This window comes from Haemaphysalis longicornis, unplaced genomic scaffold (assembly GCF_048455015.1).
Source record: "Haemaphysalis longicornis isolate Haplotype H1 unplaced genomic scaffold, Haemaphysalis longicornis Haplotype H1 scaffold_6, whole genome shotgun sequence".
Classification (NCBI taxonomy): Eukaryota; Metazoa; Arthropoda; class Arachnida; order Ixodida; family Ixodidae; genus Haemaphysalis; species Haemaphysalis longicornis.
This window is the reverse complement of record NW_027526407.1, coordinates 45329905-45345285: the sequence shown is the minus strand read 5'-3', so window position 1 is coordinate 45345285 and position 15381 is coordinate 45329905. Positions and strand designations below refer to the sequence as shown.

Sequence of the window (15381 nt, the reverse complement as noted above, 5' to 3'; positions counted from 1 at the left end):
AGAATAGTATGACGGCAAGAAAGAGTTCTCTAAACAACCGAAGTGGTCCTTCGCATTCTTGGATATTTCTGTTGTTATTACGTTTTTTTTTTTGTGAGCGGAGATCATAATAAATACGAGCTGGTATTGCCGGATTCATCCTGGAGAAGACGTTAAAATAAATAACGGTTTTAGCACACGCGAAGTGGCGTAACTATACAAATAGGGCAAGCTATGGTGGCCTTTTGGTGATCATTCGTTAGTGTTTTTATTCGTCGTTTGGTAATATAGTAACAAATTTCAACAAGTACTTTTACTATTTACATCCACGTACTTCTCGGCATGTACATTTGCCATTTAAACCCTCTATGACATTAGCCCGAAGGAGTTGCCTTACGACAGCGTATGAAAAGAACGTTTTTCCTTGTCTGCGTTGTAATCACTAGGCAATAGTGGAGGAGCCTATAAAGGATATAGAAAGCATTAACGAGAAACGCGAAGGACCGGTACATCGCGAGTCGGCGCCGGCCACTTCACGACGAGCCATTTCACTTGCGCGCAGCACGTGCCAATGCCGAGTGAGGTCGTACAAGCTTGCCGCAAGGGGATGAAGAACTGATAAAGAAAGAAGCAATAAAACGCAAGAAGAAAAAAATGGCGCTAACGTTCCCCTCCGCGGGCTCCTGCCGTCGGCGGTCTCGCCTTACTGAGAACCTGTTTGGGACGAAAGCGCGCGCTCCTTCTCGCCTCACGCCTTCTGTTCAGTTGACACACACGCTAACGACGAAGCTGGTGAGTTGCCGCTAGACGAGCCCGCAATCGATTTTTCCAGCTCGTCGTTCGACTGTCCCGCTTCTCTTGTTCTATGGTGAGTAGAGCTACAAATAGGAAAGGATATAGCCATTTATTTGTTGGTACGCTAGAGCAGGCGTTGTTGGTAAGCAGTGTTGTTTCCCGAGACTGACTCTGCCTTGCATAAAATCTGCCGGCAATTGCTTCGCTCACGACAGGCTTTCACTTTGGGTTCATAACGTTTAAAAGTTTTTGTATTTGAGGAGGGTGCGCTTAGTGATCTGAACGTAGTTCAATTGTGCTTAACAAGCGGCCGGGTATGCCAAATACGAGCCCAAGAATAAATTGAACGCCGTTAAATTGCAAGAGGGTTAAATTGTCTGTTTCGTGACTAAGCGAACAATAAAAGAAACAAACCTGTGTGGTAAGAATGTCTGCTGGAGCTGTCAATTGTTTTGGTTGCGCATGGCTGGTGTGTTTTGTGAGGTTCTGACTCCTTCGAATGTGTGTAACTTGAAGTACGATATCCATTGGTGTGAGCGCTATTGGATGTCATTTTTTACAATTTTGTAAGCTGGCTGCGTTTGCTTGGTTTTAAACGAGCGAAAAAATCTTGAGCTATCTTGAGCTATTGCACTTTTTGAGCATGAGTTGCCAGTGAAGCGGTTTCGCACACGAAAAAGCCTTTGCACAGAATGTTTAACACAGCTATAAACGCATTGACTGTGAAGTATCTCATTACGACATGCAAATTAAACTGGGCATAATGATATAGTTTTGTTAGCGAGCAGCTGTCGTATACTATTTATCGTGAAGGTCATGATGAAAATTGAAATTATAATGATATCATTTTTGAGGAAAATGTTTGTAATAAAACGAGAGTCATCACTGTTGGCCTACTCTCCCCGCAGATGCCCATGTTAATGAGAGCAGGGGGAAATCTCTAACGTTTACAACCTCCTTGTGAACGCATTAGGTCAAGTAAATTAAACTCAGCGTGTTGACAGAGTTGTTATAGCTGTCAAAGGCCTGATAGTTTGGTTCGGACTGTCCCAATTAAACAAAAAGGTACAGCCGTTTTTCAGCATGCATATTTTTCCTGCAAATGTGCATGCATTGGCAGCAGACTCAAATTATCTAACATTTGCAGCTTGATTGTAAATTAGTAATGGAAAACAATTAAAGCTGACAGTAATGGCAGATTCGTCCTTGCAGCCGTTTCGGGAATCATTGTTTTAGGAGTTCTGAAAAAGCAACAGTAAAACCGTTTTTTACCCGCCCTTCGCGTAAAAATGGCTCCGTCGCATGGTCTCTATGCTCGCTCGCACGAAAAGTAGAAGGGACGCGAAGAATGTAATTTTTCGGCTATGTCAGTCGGGCTGTGCGTACTAAGTCACATTGCATATTTAAAGACACGAATTTCCTTATGCTGCATACACACTTCTCGTACTGGTTGCTCGAATTGATGATTAAAACATTTTTAGTGGCCGTGACAAGGAGGAAACTGAACGTGGTTCCATAACACAATATTCGCTTTAAAAACGTTTGTTTCTGTTTAAACTTGAGATTGCAAGATTTCGAACTGCTGCTGGCATTTTCGCGTAAGCATGCCTGAATACAGACCAGCGCTAACTGGCCATCGTATAATTAAAGAACGTAAAGGTTTGGATGAACCAGACGCCGGATGGCGCCATAAACTTGGTATTGGTCGCTGGATCGCAATTGTAATCGAGTGCTGGATTCCGCCAGACGTTCTAAGCTACAGCGACAAGGCTTCACGGCTGACGAGAATCACGGTGGGAAGGGATGAAACCTGCGGCTCCCTGACTTCATTGCACTGGTATTATTCATGGTATTTTTTTCCGCACTTGATCTCCCTGTTATGGCCTTGTGTTAATCAAACCAGATAGCTCGCCAGTGATCATCGTTGTATTCTAAGACTCCGGCGTTGAACAGTGCTTTTAAAGTTGATAAATGCTCTACCCTGTGCAGAACAGGTTCTGCTAAAACGCACTCTAGGGCGCTTTAAACAAATGGCAACAAAATTGGGCTGCCCCATCTCCTTCAGGGCACCGGAAGAAACGCCACCCCTGTGATGGTTTATGAAGCGGCCTATTTGAGGCTGTCAGATGAGAGGCAAGCCAACCCGCAAGCCGCTCGTACAGAACATTTCATTAGCCCTATTTTCCTGTAGCTAACTAAGCACCAATATTTAGGGCTGACAAAAGTCTTAGTCGCGCAGACGGTTCTACATTTCGTGGGCCCTGAGTGGATTGATTAAATCGTGTACCAATTTTTGATCCTTTAATGTTCATGGACTTCGCGATACGGCCGATGCATGGATCTGTAACCATCGAGTTCACAATCTTCTGCTCAGCAGTTCGTTTGCTGGCCAAGCCACCTTTATGCGTAATGGCTAATCCCACAAATGGTTGCTGTGCAATGGCGGTGTGGTGGCGTTTCAGGAATCTGTTGTAATCTTGTGATGTGATTGTGTTGATGTGCCAATGCCGATTACAGCAGTGTGCAAAAGAAGCGTGTTCTAGATCAACATGCGTCGTGTAGGCTTGCCTACCACTTGTTCCTATTTCTGACACTGTGTCCTTAAGTGGTTGAATCCCTCAGTGTAGCTTACATGAGAAAGAGCTGACTTATCGGCTACGTTTGCACGTGATAAATATAAAAAAAATCGGTTGTGTCAATCGGCTTAACGGTTAGGTGAATTGCTGCGGCATACTCGTGCACCTTTACGTGCTGGCAGAAATATGCAACTGCGTAGGTAAATCTAGGGCGCATGAATATTCAGCCCCAACTTTTTTTGTTTGCACTTATTCTCTATAGTTAGGAATTATCCGTCACTAAATTGCGCACCAGACCAGCAACGAGTGCATAAATTCTGTACCGCTCACGTACATTCTCCAGGACCCCTCAATTTTTGCGTGGGCTCAGGTGGAACTCTCAAACGCATGGTCATTGTGTGTACCTTACGCACTAAGAAAGGTGATAGTGATGACGAAAGCTATTATCAGCGATGGTGTGCGACCTTGAAGACATGTAATATTCTGTTTATCCGTTTAGAGAAGCGAGACGGGAGCACTTCGAAGGCAGCTCGCGCGTTGACCCCCTGTGGCGCCCTTGAAGAGGGGGAAAGACGGAATTGGGCTTTGCCGCTGCCCCCGAATTCCAGTTATACCAAGCGGCTCTTCAAATATGTCAGCGAGTTCGCGTGGCAGATGCCCTCAAATGGCTGCAAGGAACTAGAGATGCCACAAAGATTCCATCGATTCCCGGCCACGGACGCCGCTTTTCTGGTGGCGGCGAAAAGCGAGAACGCCCGTGTGTTGGGGATTTTGGCTGACGTTAACGATCTCCAAGCGGTCAAAATTAACCTGAAGCCATCCACTACGGCGCGCCTCATCGCCTTTGTAGCGTCAGCGGGTTCACCATTCCCCCCTGATTTTTTATTTCGTCAGAAAACTTTTTTGTGTGTTTTTTATTATTATTGGGATCCTATAAGCTTAAAAACGGAAAGTTGAGCTTTTAGTGGAAATATATTGTGATTTGGAGGCATGAAATTTAATTCGGTCATTAGGGAATTAAAATTTTATATTCCAAAAAAATCGTTTTTTTGCCTGGTTTCCTAAATCTTGAAACCGACTGAGCTGGCATACAAAAAGTAAAGGTGGGGCTGAAAGTATTTTTTGAGTTACAGCCGGGTAATCATACTAGGACTTCGGTCTTTGGGGTCACCCCGATGTCTGTTTCGTCTTCGCTGCAATGCCTTCCTCTCTGTAGCGTTACGTGCTAGCGAAAAACGAACAATGGTGGTATGTATTGAAAAAGGCATCCCTAAAGAACTATTTCCCAAAAAACTAGCTGTATTGGTCTTGTTCTGAAATTGGTAAAAGAATAACGCTTGATATCCGAAATATGGTACACCAGGGCCGAAAATCATTAAATCATCATTAAAATCTATAAAAATTAAAACGATTACACGAAGCCTCCCCCTTGCAACGTGCACAGTGTAATGGTTTCCGCCACCCCATGTACACACGATGTCGGAGGAACCAAATGGCAGTTAGTCACTGGATTGTCGGCACACCTCGTAAACATACTTTTCACTTCAAAATTGTTCACGTGTCGTTGTTTTGAAAACTGCAGGAAAACGCGACTATATATGTCTACCGTTGCTTAACCACGTCTTTCTGCGTTACAATTCCGATGACCGCTTGATTTGACTAATTATTAACGGTTTTTCTATACGTATTCATAGCTCTAATACAAAATACATTGCTACACGTTCATTGATTTACTTGTTCCTTGTTCACAGCAATAACGTCCCGCAGTAGTTCTCTGGGTCGGCGGGACTTCTAGACTCTGATACACGTCGACCAGGTGGTACCTAATTATCGGCGATTTTTTTCCTTCACTCTCCGGATCCAGCATTCTACATTACTGCATTGTATTAATATTCGTCTTTAATTCTCTCTTTTAACGTTTTCCTGACCTTGATGTACAGAAGGGTCATTTTGTCGTGACCTTGGCAACCCAAGTACACTGTCTAATAACATATTGAGTAGAGAAAAAAAAGCACAAGAAAAAGGACACGGACTGCGGTTACACTTACAACTGTTTCTTAGCAAAGCCTAGTATCGCGCATTTATACAAACATCCAGGAACTTAGAACTGTTTCTTAGCAAAGCCTAGTATCGTGCATTTATACAAACATCCAGGAATTCGCCTGCGAAAGAACTTATTTATAACTGCACCTCAGCGTTGAACAATATCACGGAACTTTCACGAACCTAATTGCTTCTTGTGCCTCAAACAGTTGTTTGGCCTCCTGAATGTTTTGCGTTCTTCCAGTACCTCGGTCTCAGAAAGTCGTGGCTTACCCGTTCTGCAGGATTGACAATGTCTGGGCAAATGTGCTCAATTTTTAGATTTAAATTTTTCTCTTGCTGCCTGAGGCGGTCGTTAAGACATCTTCCACTGTGCGGAATTTGGTACTTCCTACTAGCAAGGGGGATTTCATAAACCCCCCGCAATGCGCACTCAATGAATAGCTTGTCATGTCTTTTTTCGCAGGACCTCTTTAGCCCTCATTTTGTTTTGAAGGTATTTACATATGCAGACGATTCTTTAATTCTTTGTAGCAAACTTAGTTCAGGGACGCCCCCTTGACAAATAAATGTGTACTAAACGAGTTTAGGCGCATTGGAAAAGGCCTGACATTTACTCATGAGCTGCCTTACGATGATGCCATTAAGTTTTAGCACCTGTATATAAAGGTGTTGCAGGGTCATGCCTGTAAGAAATAACCTCGTTACCTTAGACTCGGCACACTCAAAATAAGTTAAGCAGGCAATTGCCAGTCTCTGCCTAGAATCTGCCTTGCGGAAGTCCTGTGCACACATGATGCAGTCAAGATTTTACTATCAGGTGCAGCGACTTTTGTCGGCTGGCTTCCCTTTTTTGGTCGTGAATGCGGTTATGGAAATCGTCTTCGAAAAGTGAAGGAGTAAAATTTAAGATGGATCGGTCGGCCGATACGCGAATATCGATACGATGATCGCTGAAACGATCAGCTACTGCACGAAGCAAGGTGTACAATATGTGTACACTTTATTTACACTTTGTACTTACAACTCTCAAGGCTCATGATCGCAAAACAGAAGTCCGGCAAGGCCCACGTCGAGCGGGGCTCGCCGCGCTCTTTCCGCCCTCTGTTTTCGTTCCGTCCCAAAAACCTCAAAGTCTTGGTTTTACCCCTAAAACCACGCCCACAACAGGGACTTCACAATCTGAGAATGAGAGTGGCTCATTGATTAGCCCACACTAAGCCCCTGATTAGCCACCGTGACAAACAAAGCTAGATGGGTTCAAAAAAGTCACGTGACCCACCTCTCTCACTCTCATACAGAAACCCAAAGGTATTACGCAAAGCACAAATATAACAGAAATGAAAACCAACCAACTAAAAGCAGACCTAAGTACGGGAATCGGCTCTCGGGCGGAACATCTTAAAGTATTGTCATACCGTGCACGCCTATGTTTGTGCTCCGCGCCGCCAGAATTCGTTTTTTTTGTAAACACGTAGAGCGCCTAACAAAGACTGGTCGCCTACTAATTGACGTATCCCAACCGCCGAGTCGCCATGTTCTGACGTGTCACGAACTGAAACTTCGCCCAGTAACTTTGAGCAGTGCAACTGTCATAGACAGAACGCCTGGTGACCTCTTACTATCTTTTACCCAAAGTTTGACCGATTGACTGACCTTCAGCTCCCGTCCGCTTCGGGCTTTCTCATGGCGGTAATCGCGGTCGTTAAAATGTCAACGGTCCCCGTCCATCGGCTTGCCAGAAGAACGCAAGGCAATCCTCCTTCGAAATCTGAAATCGCTTTCAACTATTTTGGGGTGACCGACGTGTTTGTATGCGTCGTCTCCGGGCCCGCTCGTCCGGTGGACACAAAAGCGCGGCGAATAACAAAGAAACCTCCGTGGTGTCTACTTACGCCCCTCACGCCCAAGTCAGCTCGGCCGGCGTGAAAACCAACACCATACAGGTAAACAAGCTAACCCCACCGAAAGATATGTAGTTGCCGGTCGGTTTAAATTAGTTAGGTGAGGTGCGCAAACTTAGCAGAGAGGTATTACACTTAAGGCGAACGTCCATTACAAAAATGACAAGTAGCCTAAAGTCGTTCTGCATACTTTCACAAGGTTTCGCACAAAAAAAAAAAAACATTCCGACAAGGTACGGTGTATCTGTCGTCTTTTCAGCCCCGAGCAAACTCGGCCGACTCTGCCATTGTATTGCTACTGATCGATAGCAAGAAGAGCGCCTGTGAAAGAAAGACATGACAAGCCGTTCGTTGATTGCGCAGTGAGGGCGGTTTATAAAACCCCCTCACTTGTGGAAAGTCTTATACCGAGCAAACTGGAAGTTGTTTGGACGACCTCCTCAGGGAGCATGCGGAAAATTTAACGTCTAATAATGGCGGACATTTCACCACGCATTGTAGGTCCTGCAGAAAGCGTGAACCACGATTTTAAGATACCGAGAGATTGCTTAAAAAAGATCCGATGGTCAAAGAACTGTTGGGGGCCCATGGCATCTGGTTGAAGCGGTGTGATTGTGTTAGTGCATTGCCTCTTGTCTTTTTTTTCAATGACAAACGCATCGTCTGCTTTACAATGGGTGTAACGGGGGTGCCTGTTTAGCACACATGTCGTACGGTGGGGCCCCAGCTCAACCGGGATGTCTTCGACCGTATGTGAATGCGAGAGCGGCTTGTGCCTTGTTGCCAAGGGACCCGATGCTCGAGACCGCCGAAGTAGCGGGGCTCTGCTGAGCAATACAAAACTCAGCGCCACGTCTGAGCAGGCTTTGCCTACGTTGCCGCTTTGTGCCACCCGTTGCGCCAAGATCACGTGACTAAAGCATCGGGAAGGGTAGCAATTGGGGGAGAATAGCAAGAGTAGACGAAATGGCTTGATCTGCCGCTTGGGGCGGACGCGTTTGAAATTAAAAATAATTCACGCATCTCAACCAAGTAAAACATGATGAGTGGGCGGAGAACTGGGGACCGTTCTTAACGTAAATCACCCATGAGAGTGCTTACTGTTGCTAAAACGATTTCCAATCCAATACAATACAATACAATACAATACAATACAATACAATACAATACAATACAGTACAATTTAATCCAATCCAGACGAATCCAATCGAATCCAATCCATATCTAATTGAATCCAATCCAATCCAATGCTCCTAGCGCATGCGTAGTATGCCTGTCCAAGAGCACTCTCTCTCCCTCTAACCTTTTGTGAACCTTTTATTTTGTTCTTGTTAACCTTTTGGGAACCTTTTGTTTACGATGTTTGGATTTACACGACGCTGTGCCGTGAGCACGGACGCCGGACAAGCTTTCACCTTAAAGGAGCCATGAAGACAGAATACGAGTTTGTTTTATTCGAAAGATATCGCGTTTTATAGCGCCCCCAGCGCTTGTCCGGCAGCCAATGATGCCGTATTCACTGAGAAATTGATCAATTTAGGTTAAAATTTTGATTCTCCCGCCAAATCGTAGGTTTTCGTAGTCACGAATGTCGTCAGAAGCGCGTGTATTCAAGCGAACTTCCACTGCGTCATTCGGGTTTGCGGCCTTGCTGTCCGTCAGCCCTCCCAGATGGCGCTGCTATTGGCGCTGAACGCGAACACGGGCGGCGCTTCGAAGCGCGCCTCCATGACGTCAGCTTAGGGATTCTCGCATTTGTCGTCTGCTTCAGTCGGGCTCGATCTCCCTGCTGTTTCTTTGCGCTCGGTCAACGTCTGATGGTTGTCCGCACCAGATTTTGGTCGTGCGTAACTTTTTATCTTTATAACAGACTTAAAATCGCATACAGTATAGCTCAAGGCGTGAGTTAAAGTGTAGTTTTGGATACCGCTACGGAATAAACATTGCTGGTGTAGCCCCCTTCCTTGAGAATCCGGTCCTGTGCGGAGCGCGATGAGTCGGAGCTAGGCGTCAGCTTCTGTATTAAGCAATCTTTCGAACAAAGCGAAAGGCCAGCTGCTAGTAACCGACAACAACGAAACTGGAAGACCAAAACAAATTCTAGGCCTTCAGGGCTATCGGCTTTGGCAGAAGGCATTACAATTCGCGGTAATCATATGTAAGGTAAAACAGTTTTTGCGACTTGCCGAACGCTCGAAAGTATTGTATCACATCACTTTACGAAAGTTTGCCGACATGCAATATACGGGCTGCAAAAACTGTAGGTTGAGTTCCAAATAACCGACTGTGTGTATAGGCGTGTGCTCGTTTTAGACCGGGCTTCTAACCAGTAGAAGATTTATTGAGCAAAACGAGTCACGTCTACGTTAAAGATAAAATAACACTCTGCTTGTTCAGACCTGAAGGGATATTTGGGTACATTTTGCACAGCCATATCTTCCCGATATTTGGATCCGTTATAGGAAAACTGCACTCAAGAGGAGGAGGAGTAGGACGAGGAGGAGAAAACTTTATTTAACAATAAAACCGCGAGGCCGGGTCCTCAGTCCAGGAAAAGAGAATAAAAGTATTTTTCTTGAATTCATAGAACGCCATCCCGAGTAGAATAGGATTTGTTCTTCGCCCGGAAGGGTTGGATAGCAATAAAGACCTGCTTGGAATTATCATCGGTTTCGATTCTTGTATTATATGCAGGTATCCTATATATTGCATTAGTTAGCGAGTATATTATGCCTTCAACGCCATAATCATGTCATCATTGTTCGAGTTGAGAGTCAGTTCGTTATGATAACGATGGTTACGATAGAAATTTGGGGCACAAAACCCACCTTCGAGTACTGTGGACCATGTTGTTTGGGGCGCGATCGCGGTGGCGTGGCACAAACCTTCTCATTGTATTTGCATGTGAATAAACAAAGCACGCTGCGGATATGCACCTTCTCGCACGCAGCCGTAGTGAAAGCCAACTTGTGAAGAAGGGAATGTATGCCATACAACCTGAACAAAATATCCACAGTATCTTTGTGAGACTCCCAAACATCCCCAAACCTCCTGATAGGACGGTTGTGATGGTGCAGAAAAATGAATGCGTTGGGCACAAAAAAAACAACAAAAATTCATCTTATGCAAGACAACAACTACAAAAGAAATAGAAGACAGCCGTTTTATTTCCTGCTGTGCGATGCGCGGGTAGGGGCCCGCTGCTTGGTACGTAGCATTAGACTGTTGAGACTTCATAAGAGCATCTCAAAAATACTGCAGGGAAGCCTTCGCATTTTGAATACTTATCGAGGAGCTCTAAGCGCTGTTCCTCGCGAGTAAGCTAGAAAAGACGCGTTACACATGATCTTCTGACCGATGCTCTGAAAAAAAGTTGTTTTCTCTCTCCTCGTGTGTATCAAACTTGAGGGGGATACAGCTTGAAATTATTTAGATGTGTCAGAAGCTGGCAAAAATAACTGAATCACTAGAAATACGCTTTTTAATGCACTATAGCAATAAAGCGGGCGATTTCTAGCACAAACACTGCTGCCCCTCACAAGCGGAGTGTAGCAGACGACAGCGGCGCGAGTCCCTAAGCCGACGTCAGAGCCAGGGGGCGCCACTCAAACATCTCACCGCCAATAGTCATCCACGAGCCGTTGTCCGCCGTTGCTTTGTTTTTTAGCGTATTTGTACCTGGCTTGTTTTTGTTACTGCAAAAAGTGATCGTCTCATGAAACCTTGGTTATTCTCGACAAACAGGGTCACGTAAGACAACGCCGCTTACGCCAATCGACCAGTGTCTTGTAAAACAACTTCAAAGCGGCGGAGTGCTGTGCAGCTAAAACAAGCATAGTGCGCCCAGTACCAACAGCAGTGCGCATCGATACTTCTATGCTTACGTGCGTTTTTGTAACTTTCATTGCTTACCGTACCATTCTTACTGCTGTAAAATGAATGTGCATTACACTTACGCGCAAATAGTTCGTTCGGAAAGCCTATAAGCCATGCCTAATTTGCGTTTACTTTGTCCGTCCTCAGCCAATCGCACAGCTGAGCTCATGTGACTTCATAGGTTCTGCTGCGGGAAATGAGCTAGTGGGTTAGTAGGACTCTATTGCTGGCTAGTTGGTTCATGATGTACGAAAGAATAAGTTTTCGCAGAAGACGAGGAGGAAGAGACGAGAGGACAGGACGAGCGCAACTTCCAACTTTATTTTACATTAAATAGCAAGACACATGCCCCTTTTCATCAGCTTTGAATGTGCGCTGTCGTATCGCAGAAGGCCTTCTTTTGACCTTGGTTCATATTGCCAGCAGATGTTATTACTTGAAATGCTGAGGTTTATCGAATTGTTCTCGAATTGTTTTGTTTTGTTTGTTGTATTTGATTTGTGATTTTGTTACGCCTTATCAGGTGGTGCAAATGGTGATGGTAAAGAGGGGGACACCGGTGGGGGTTTAAATGTATCTTGCTATAATAAAGTTGGAAGTTGCGCTCGTCCTGTCCTCTCGTCTCTTCGTCCTCGTCTTCTGCGCAAACTTATTCTTTCGTACAGCTAGTGGGAAGCATGGCCATTCCGTTTTTTTTAGTTATGTAGCTTATTTGAGCGAAGTGTGCGTTAACGGTGGTGTCAGTATGATTCTATCGAGCAATCTTTCGAATGAACTGAACTTGTCTTTTGTCCTCAAGGCACCTTTAAGATGCTTCACCCGTAGAATACAGGTGGCGATAGATAGTTAAATTTCGGTTACATTGTCCAACGCCGAGGTGCGGTTAATAGAGAACTTCTTTTGCTGACGCATGCTGACACGTGAATTGCACAAGTCTGGATGTGCGTATAAATGAACGATGCTAGTCTTGCCTAATAAACAGCTGGAAGTGTAGCACCAGTCCTGTCCTCTTTATTGTATGTTATTTTTTGCGCTATCTCAGTATGTTCTTAGACTGTAATCGACACGCCCAGCAACAAGTTCGCTGCAAATTCATTGTTTTACCACTTTCCACGCTCCGTTTCAGGAACATACAAGTTGATATCTTAACCATAGTTGTTCTTGCTGTAACTTCAGGATGGAGTTTCCTTTGTTGTTGTCTTAACCATTCTTTGTGCTGTTTTCTCTTTTTTCGCTTGTGTTAGATGTCACAAGTGAAAGAAATGAAGCACTTGAAAACGGCATTGAATATTGTGTCAACATCAAGGGGAAAAGCCATACAGGCATCACGATAATGGGTAAGTTACAATATATACACTTTTTTAAGACCTCAGCGTGCTGCATCCCAGGTTAGCATTCGAAGCGGGAGGCTTCTTTTTTGGTAGATGGAAAGGATGCACAATAGAAACAAGACATTAGATGACCCACAAAAGGCACGCAAAATGTTCGCAGTTTATTGGTTACCCACGTAGTCAATGCATGTGTTACGCAGATAAATTTACTTGATGCATATAAGCCATGCAAAAGATGTTGCGTGCAGTCATTACTTATTCTTATTTTCAACTAATGCTCCGCTACCTTACAACTTTGAAACACAGAGAAGCCGTCCCCCGGCTGAGTACAGATTGGGTCTGACTGTACAGCCTGAAACACAAGCTCCCATACCGCTCTATGAAGAGTTTTTTTTTTATTCGGATATTAGCAGTGAAAGAACACCCGCAGTGTGACGTTTATCTCGTGCTTAAGAAGTGAGTGGGGCCTGGACTTCCAATAAAGCAAGCGTCGTAGCTTATCGATAGTTTTCGTCACGTGGCTCCTTAGAATAAATATCTATTTTCAATAGAAGAAGACGCGAAGGCGCTGGTTTGTATTGCCAAGTCAGTCCTAGCATCGTTCTACATTGGATAAGCCACCATGTTCTCTTGAAATGATGAAATTACGAAGTCTTTTCAAAGCTGCGGATGGCTCAGGGAGGGCGTTGGTAGTCACAGAATTTTTATTTCTATACAGTGTATGCGATATTTTTTCGTTCTCGTGAGGGGACGCTTTAGTTTTGAGAAGATGACGCGGAAAGAAATAACGCGGCTGTATACCTGTGGAATTTCAATCTCGAAACATAAACTGAGACGCCGAGCTCTTGTCAGGTAAACACGTCCTCTCCAATTACAGTATTGGGAATGGGGTAAGAAAAAACCGCGCAACGACAGCAGAGAGGCTTCTGCTCGAAAAGCCGCTGCTTCCTACGCTGCGCCCCAAGAGGCAGTGATGTAACGTGGCGACGAGATTTGAGGAAATGGATCGCCATGTCGCTGCGATGCAGTAGCGTGGCGATTGGCTCGAACAATCCAGATGTGCTCCCAACCACGCAGCTGAGTTTTGTGCTTGCAAGCGGGTCACGTATATTTGGAGAGAAAAGATAGAGGTGATACGATACCGGCTGCTTCCCGTTGCACGCAGCGCGCGCCAAGCGAAGTACACAATGGCCTATTGGTGCGTCACGTTTAGGAAGAAAAGAGTTGTCGCCAGCAACCGAAGGTTTGCTTTTCTCTCTTCAGCCGCAGGTCGGCACAGCGGGTGAGAGATTCAAGCGGACACATCTTCGAATATGAAACCTCGTTCTTCTGATGGTAAGCTTCTATACATCGGTAGTTTTGTACACTGATGTTTGCATTTCCCCACATACTCCATTCATCATCATCATCATTAACCTGGTTGTGTCCACTGCAGCACGAAAGGCTCTCCCAAAGATGTCCAACCACGCCTATCGAGTGCGAGTTGAGTCCATGTTTTCCCCCAAAATTTTCGCAACTCGTCTCGCCATTTTGTCCTCGGCCGACCCCTATTGCGTTTGCGGTTTGTTGGAAGCCAATCTGTTACACGGATGGTCCACCTGTTGTCCGTGATATGCATTATATGACCCACCCATGCTCATTAACTTCGCCTAATTTGAACTAGAATGTCCTCCACCCTAGTCTGTTCCCTAGTGGGACCCCTCGCATTCTTCTTTCCATAGCCCGTTGTGCTGATCAAAGTTTCCTTTCAAGTCATTTAGTGAGACCCCAAGTTTCTGCTCCCGACTTTATTACTGGAAAAACGCAGTGAGTAAAGACCAGCTTTTTGAGAGAAAGCGGAAGCTTACTACTTAGGATATCTGAATTCTTACCGAAAGCACCCCATCCCATGCAAATTGTGCCGGTAATTTCCGTTTCATGATTTGGATCAGCAGATATGATTTGTCCGAGATACACGTACGGGCAAACTGTTCCCAACACCTCGTCACCTACCTTAAAGTGTCGTGTTGTTGCATGCTGACTCAACATTACGTTCGCGTTGTTTGTCTTGATTTTTAAGCCTGCAGCCATACTTTAGGAGTACAATTGGCAGAGCATGCGCTGCGAATCCGTGCTGCTTTGACTGAGCAGAACAATTTCATCTGCAAACCTTAGGTGGCTGGGATATTCCCCATTAATTATCACCCCCGTTTTTCTCCCCCTAATGTTTCTGAACACATTCTCCAGACAGGCTGTGAATAATTAGGGGATATTGTATCCCTTTGCCGGATATCCTTTTGTATAGGAAACTTATAAGTTCGTTGACGGAGCAGCAAAGTTCCCGTGCACCTGCTGTATATATCTTCGAAGTGCGCAATGTGCGGCTCGCCTACTCCGTCTTCACGTAACGCCGTTTGTACTGCTGTTGAGGGCACTGAGTCGAATGCTTTTGCATAATCTATAAATGCCGTATAAAGAGGAGTATTATACTCAGAACACTTTCGATCAGCTGGTTAATAGCGTGGATATGGTCTAATGTTGAGAAACCTTTCCTGAAACTGGCCTGTTCTCGTGGCTGTTGAAATTCCAAAGTGGCACTTACGCGATTGAGAATTGCTTTTGTAAATAATTTGCAGGTAACAATGTCAATAAGGTCCTCGGTTTTGTGCGAGAGCTTCAATTCATGTAACTTGGGCTGTTTCCCTCCTACGGCTATTGCTGACTGAATGACCGCATTTGTGAGACGTGAAGTCGCAGTGTCCAGATAATTGCTTTCAATGAACACAGAGAATTCGGTCTCACGTAATAATTTGAATTCTTCCACTTTGCTTTTCCACAGCGGGCAGGTTAGGTGTGTTTCGCTTAAGCATCCTTATTCTTTCCTTTCCTAAACGCAGG

The 15381-nt window shown here is 44.9% G+C and overlaps 1 protein-coding gene across 1 annotated transcript in view; it reads left to right on the top strand.

The window, feature by feature from the left end:
• Positions 1-710: 710 nt before the first annotated feature.
• Positions 711-15381, top strand: part of LOC144142555 (b(0,+)-type amino acid transporter 1-like) — a 31958-nt gene continuing 17287 nt past the window's right edge. Inside the window, exons 1-3 of the mRNA XM_077674143.1 lie at positions 711-847; positions 12418-12510; positions 13768-13839. Of these exons, the coding sequence (XP_077530269.1) occupies positions 13818-13839 (22 nt within the window). The 5' untranslated portion in view covers positions 711-847; positions 12418-12510; positions 13768-13817. The remainder of the gene's footprint in view (positions 848-12417; positions 12511-13767; positions 13840-15381) is intronic.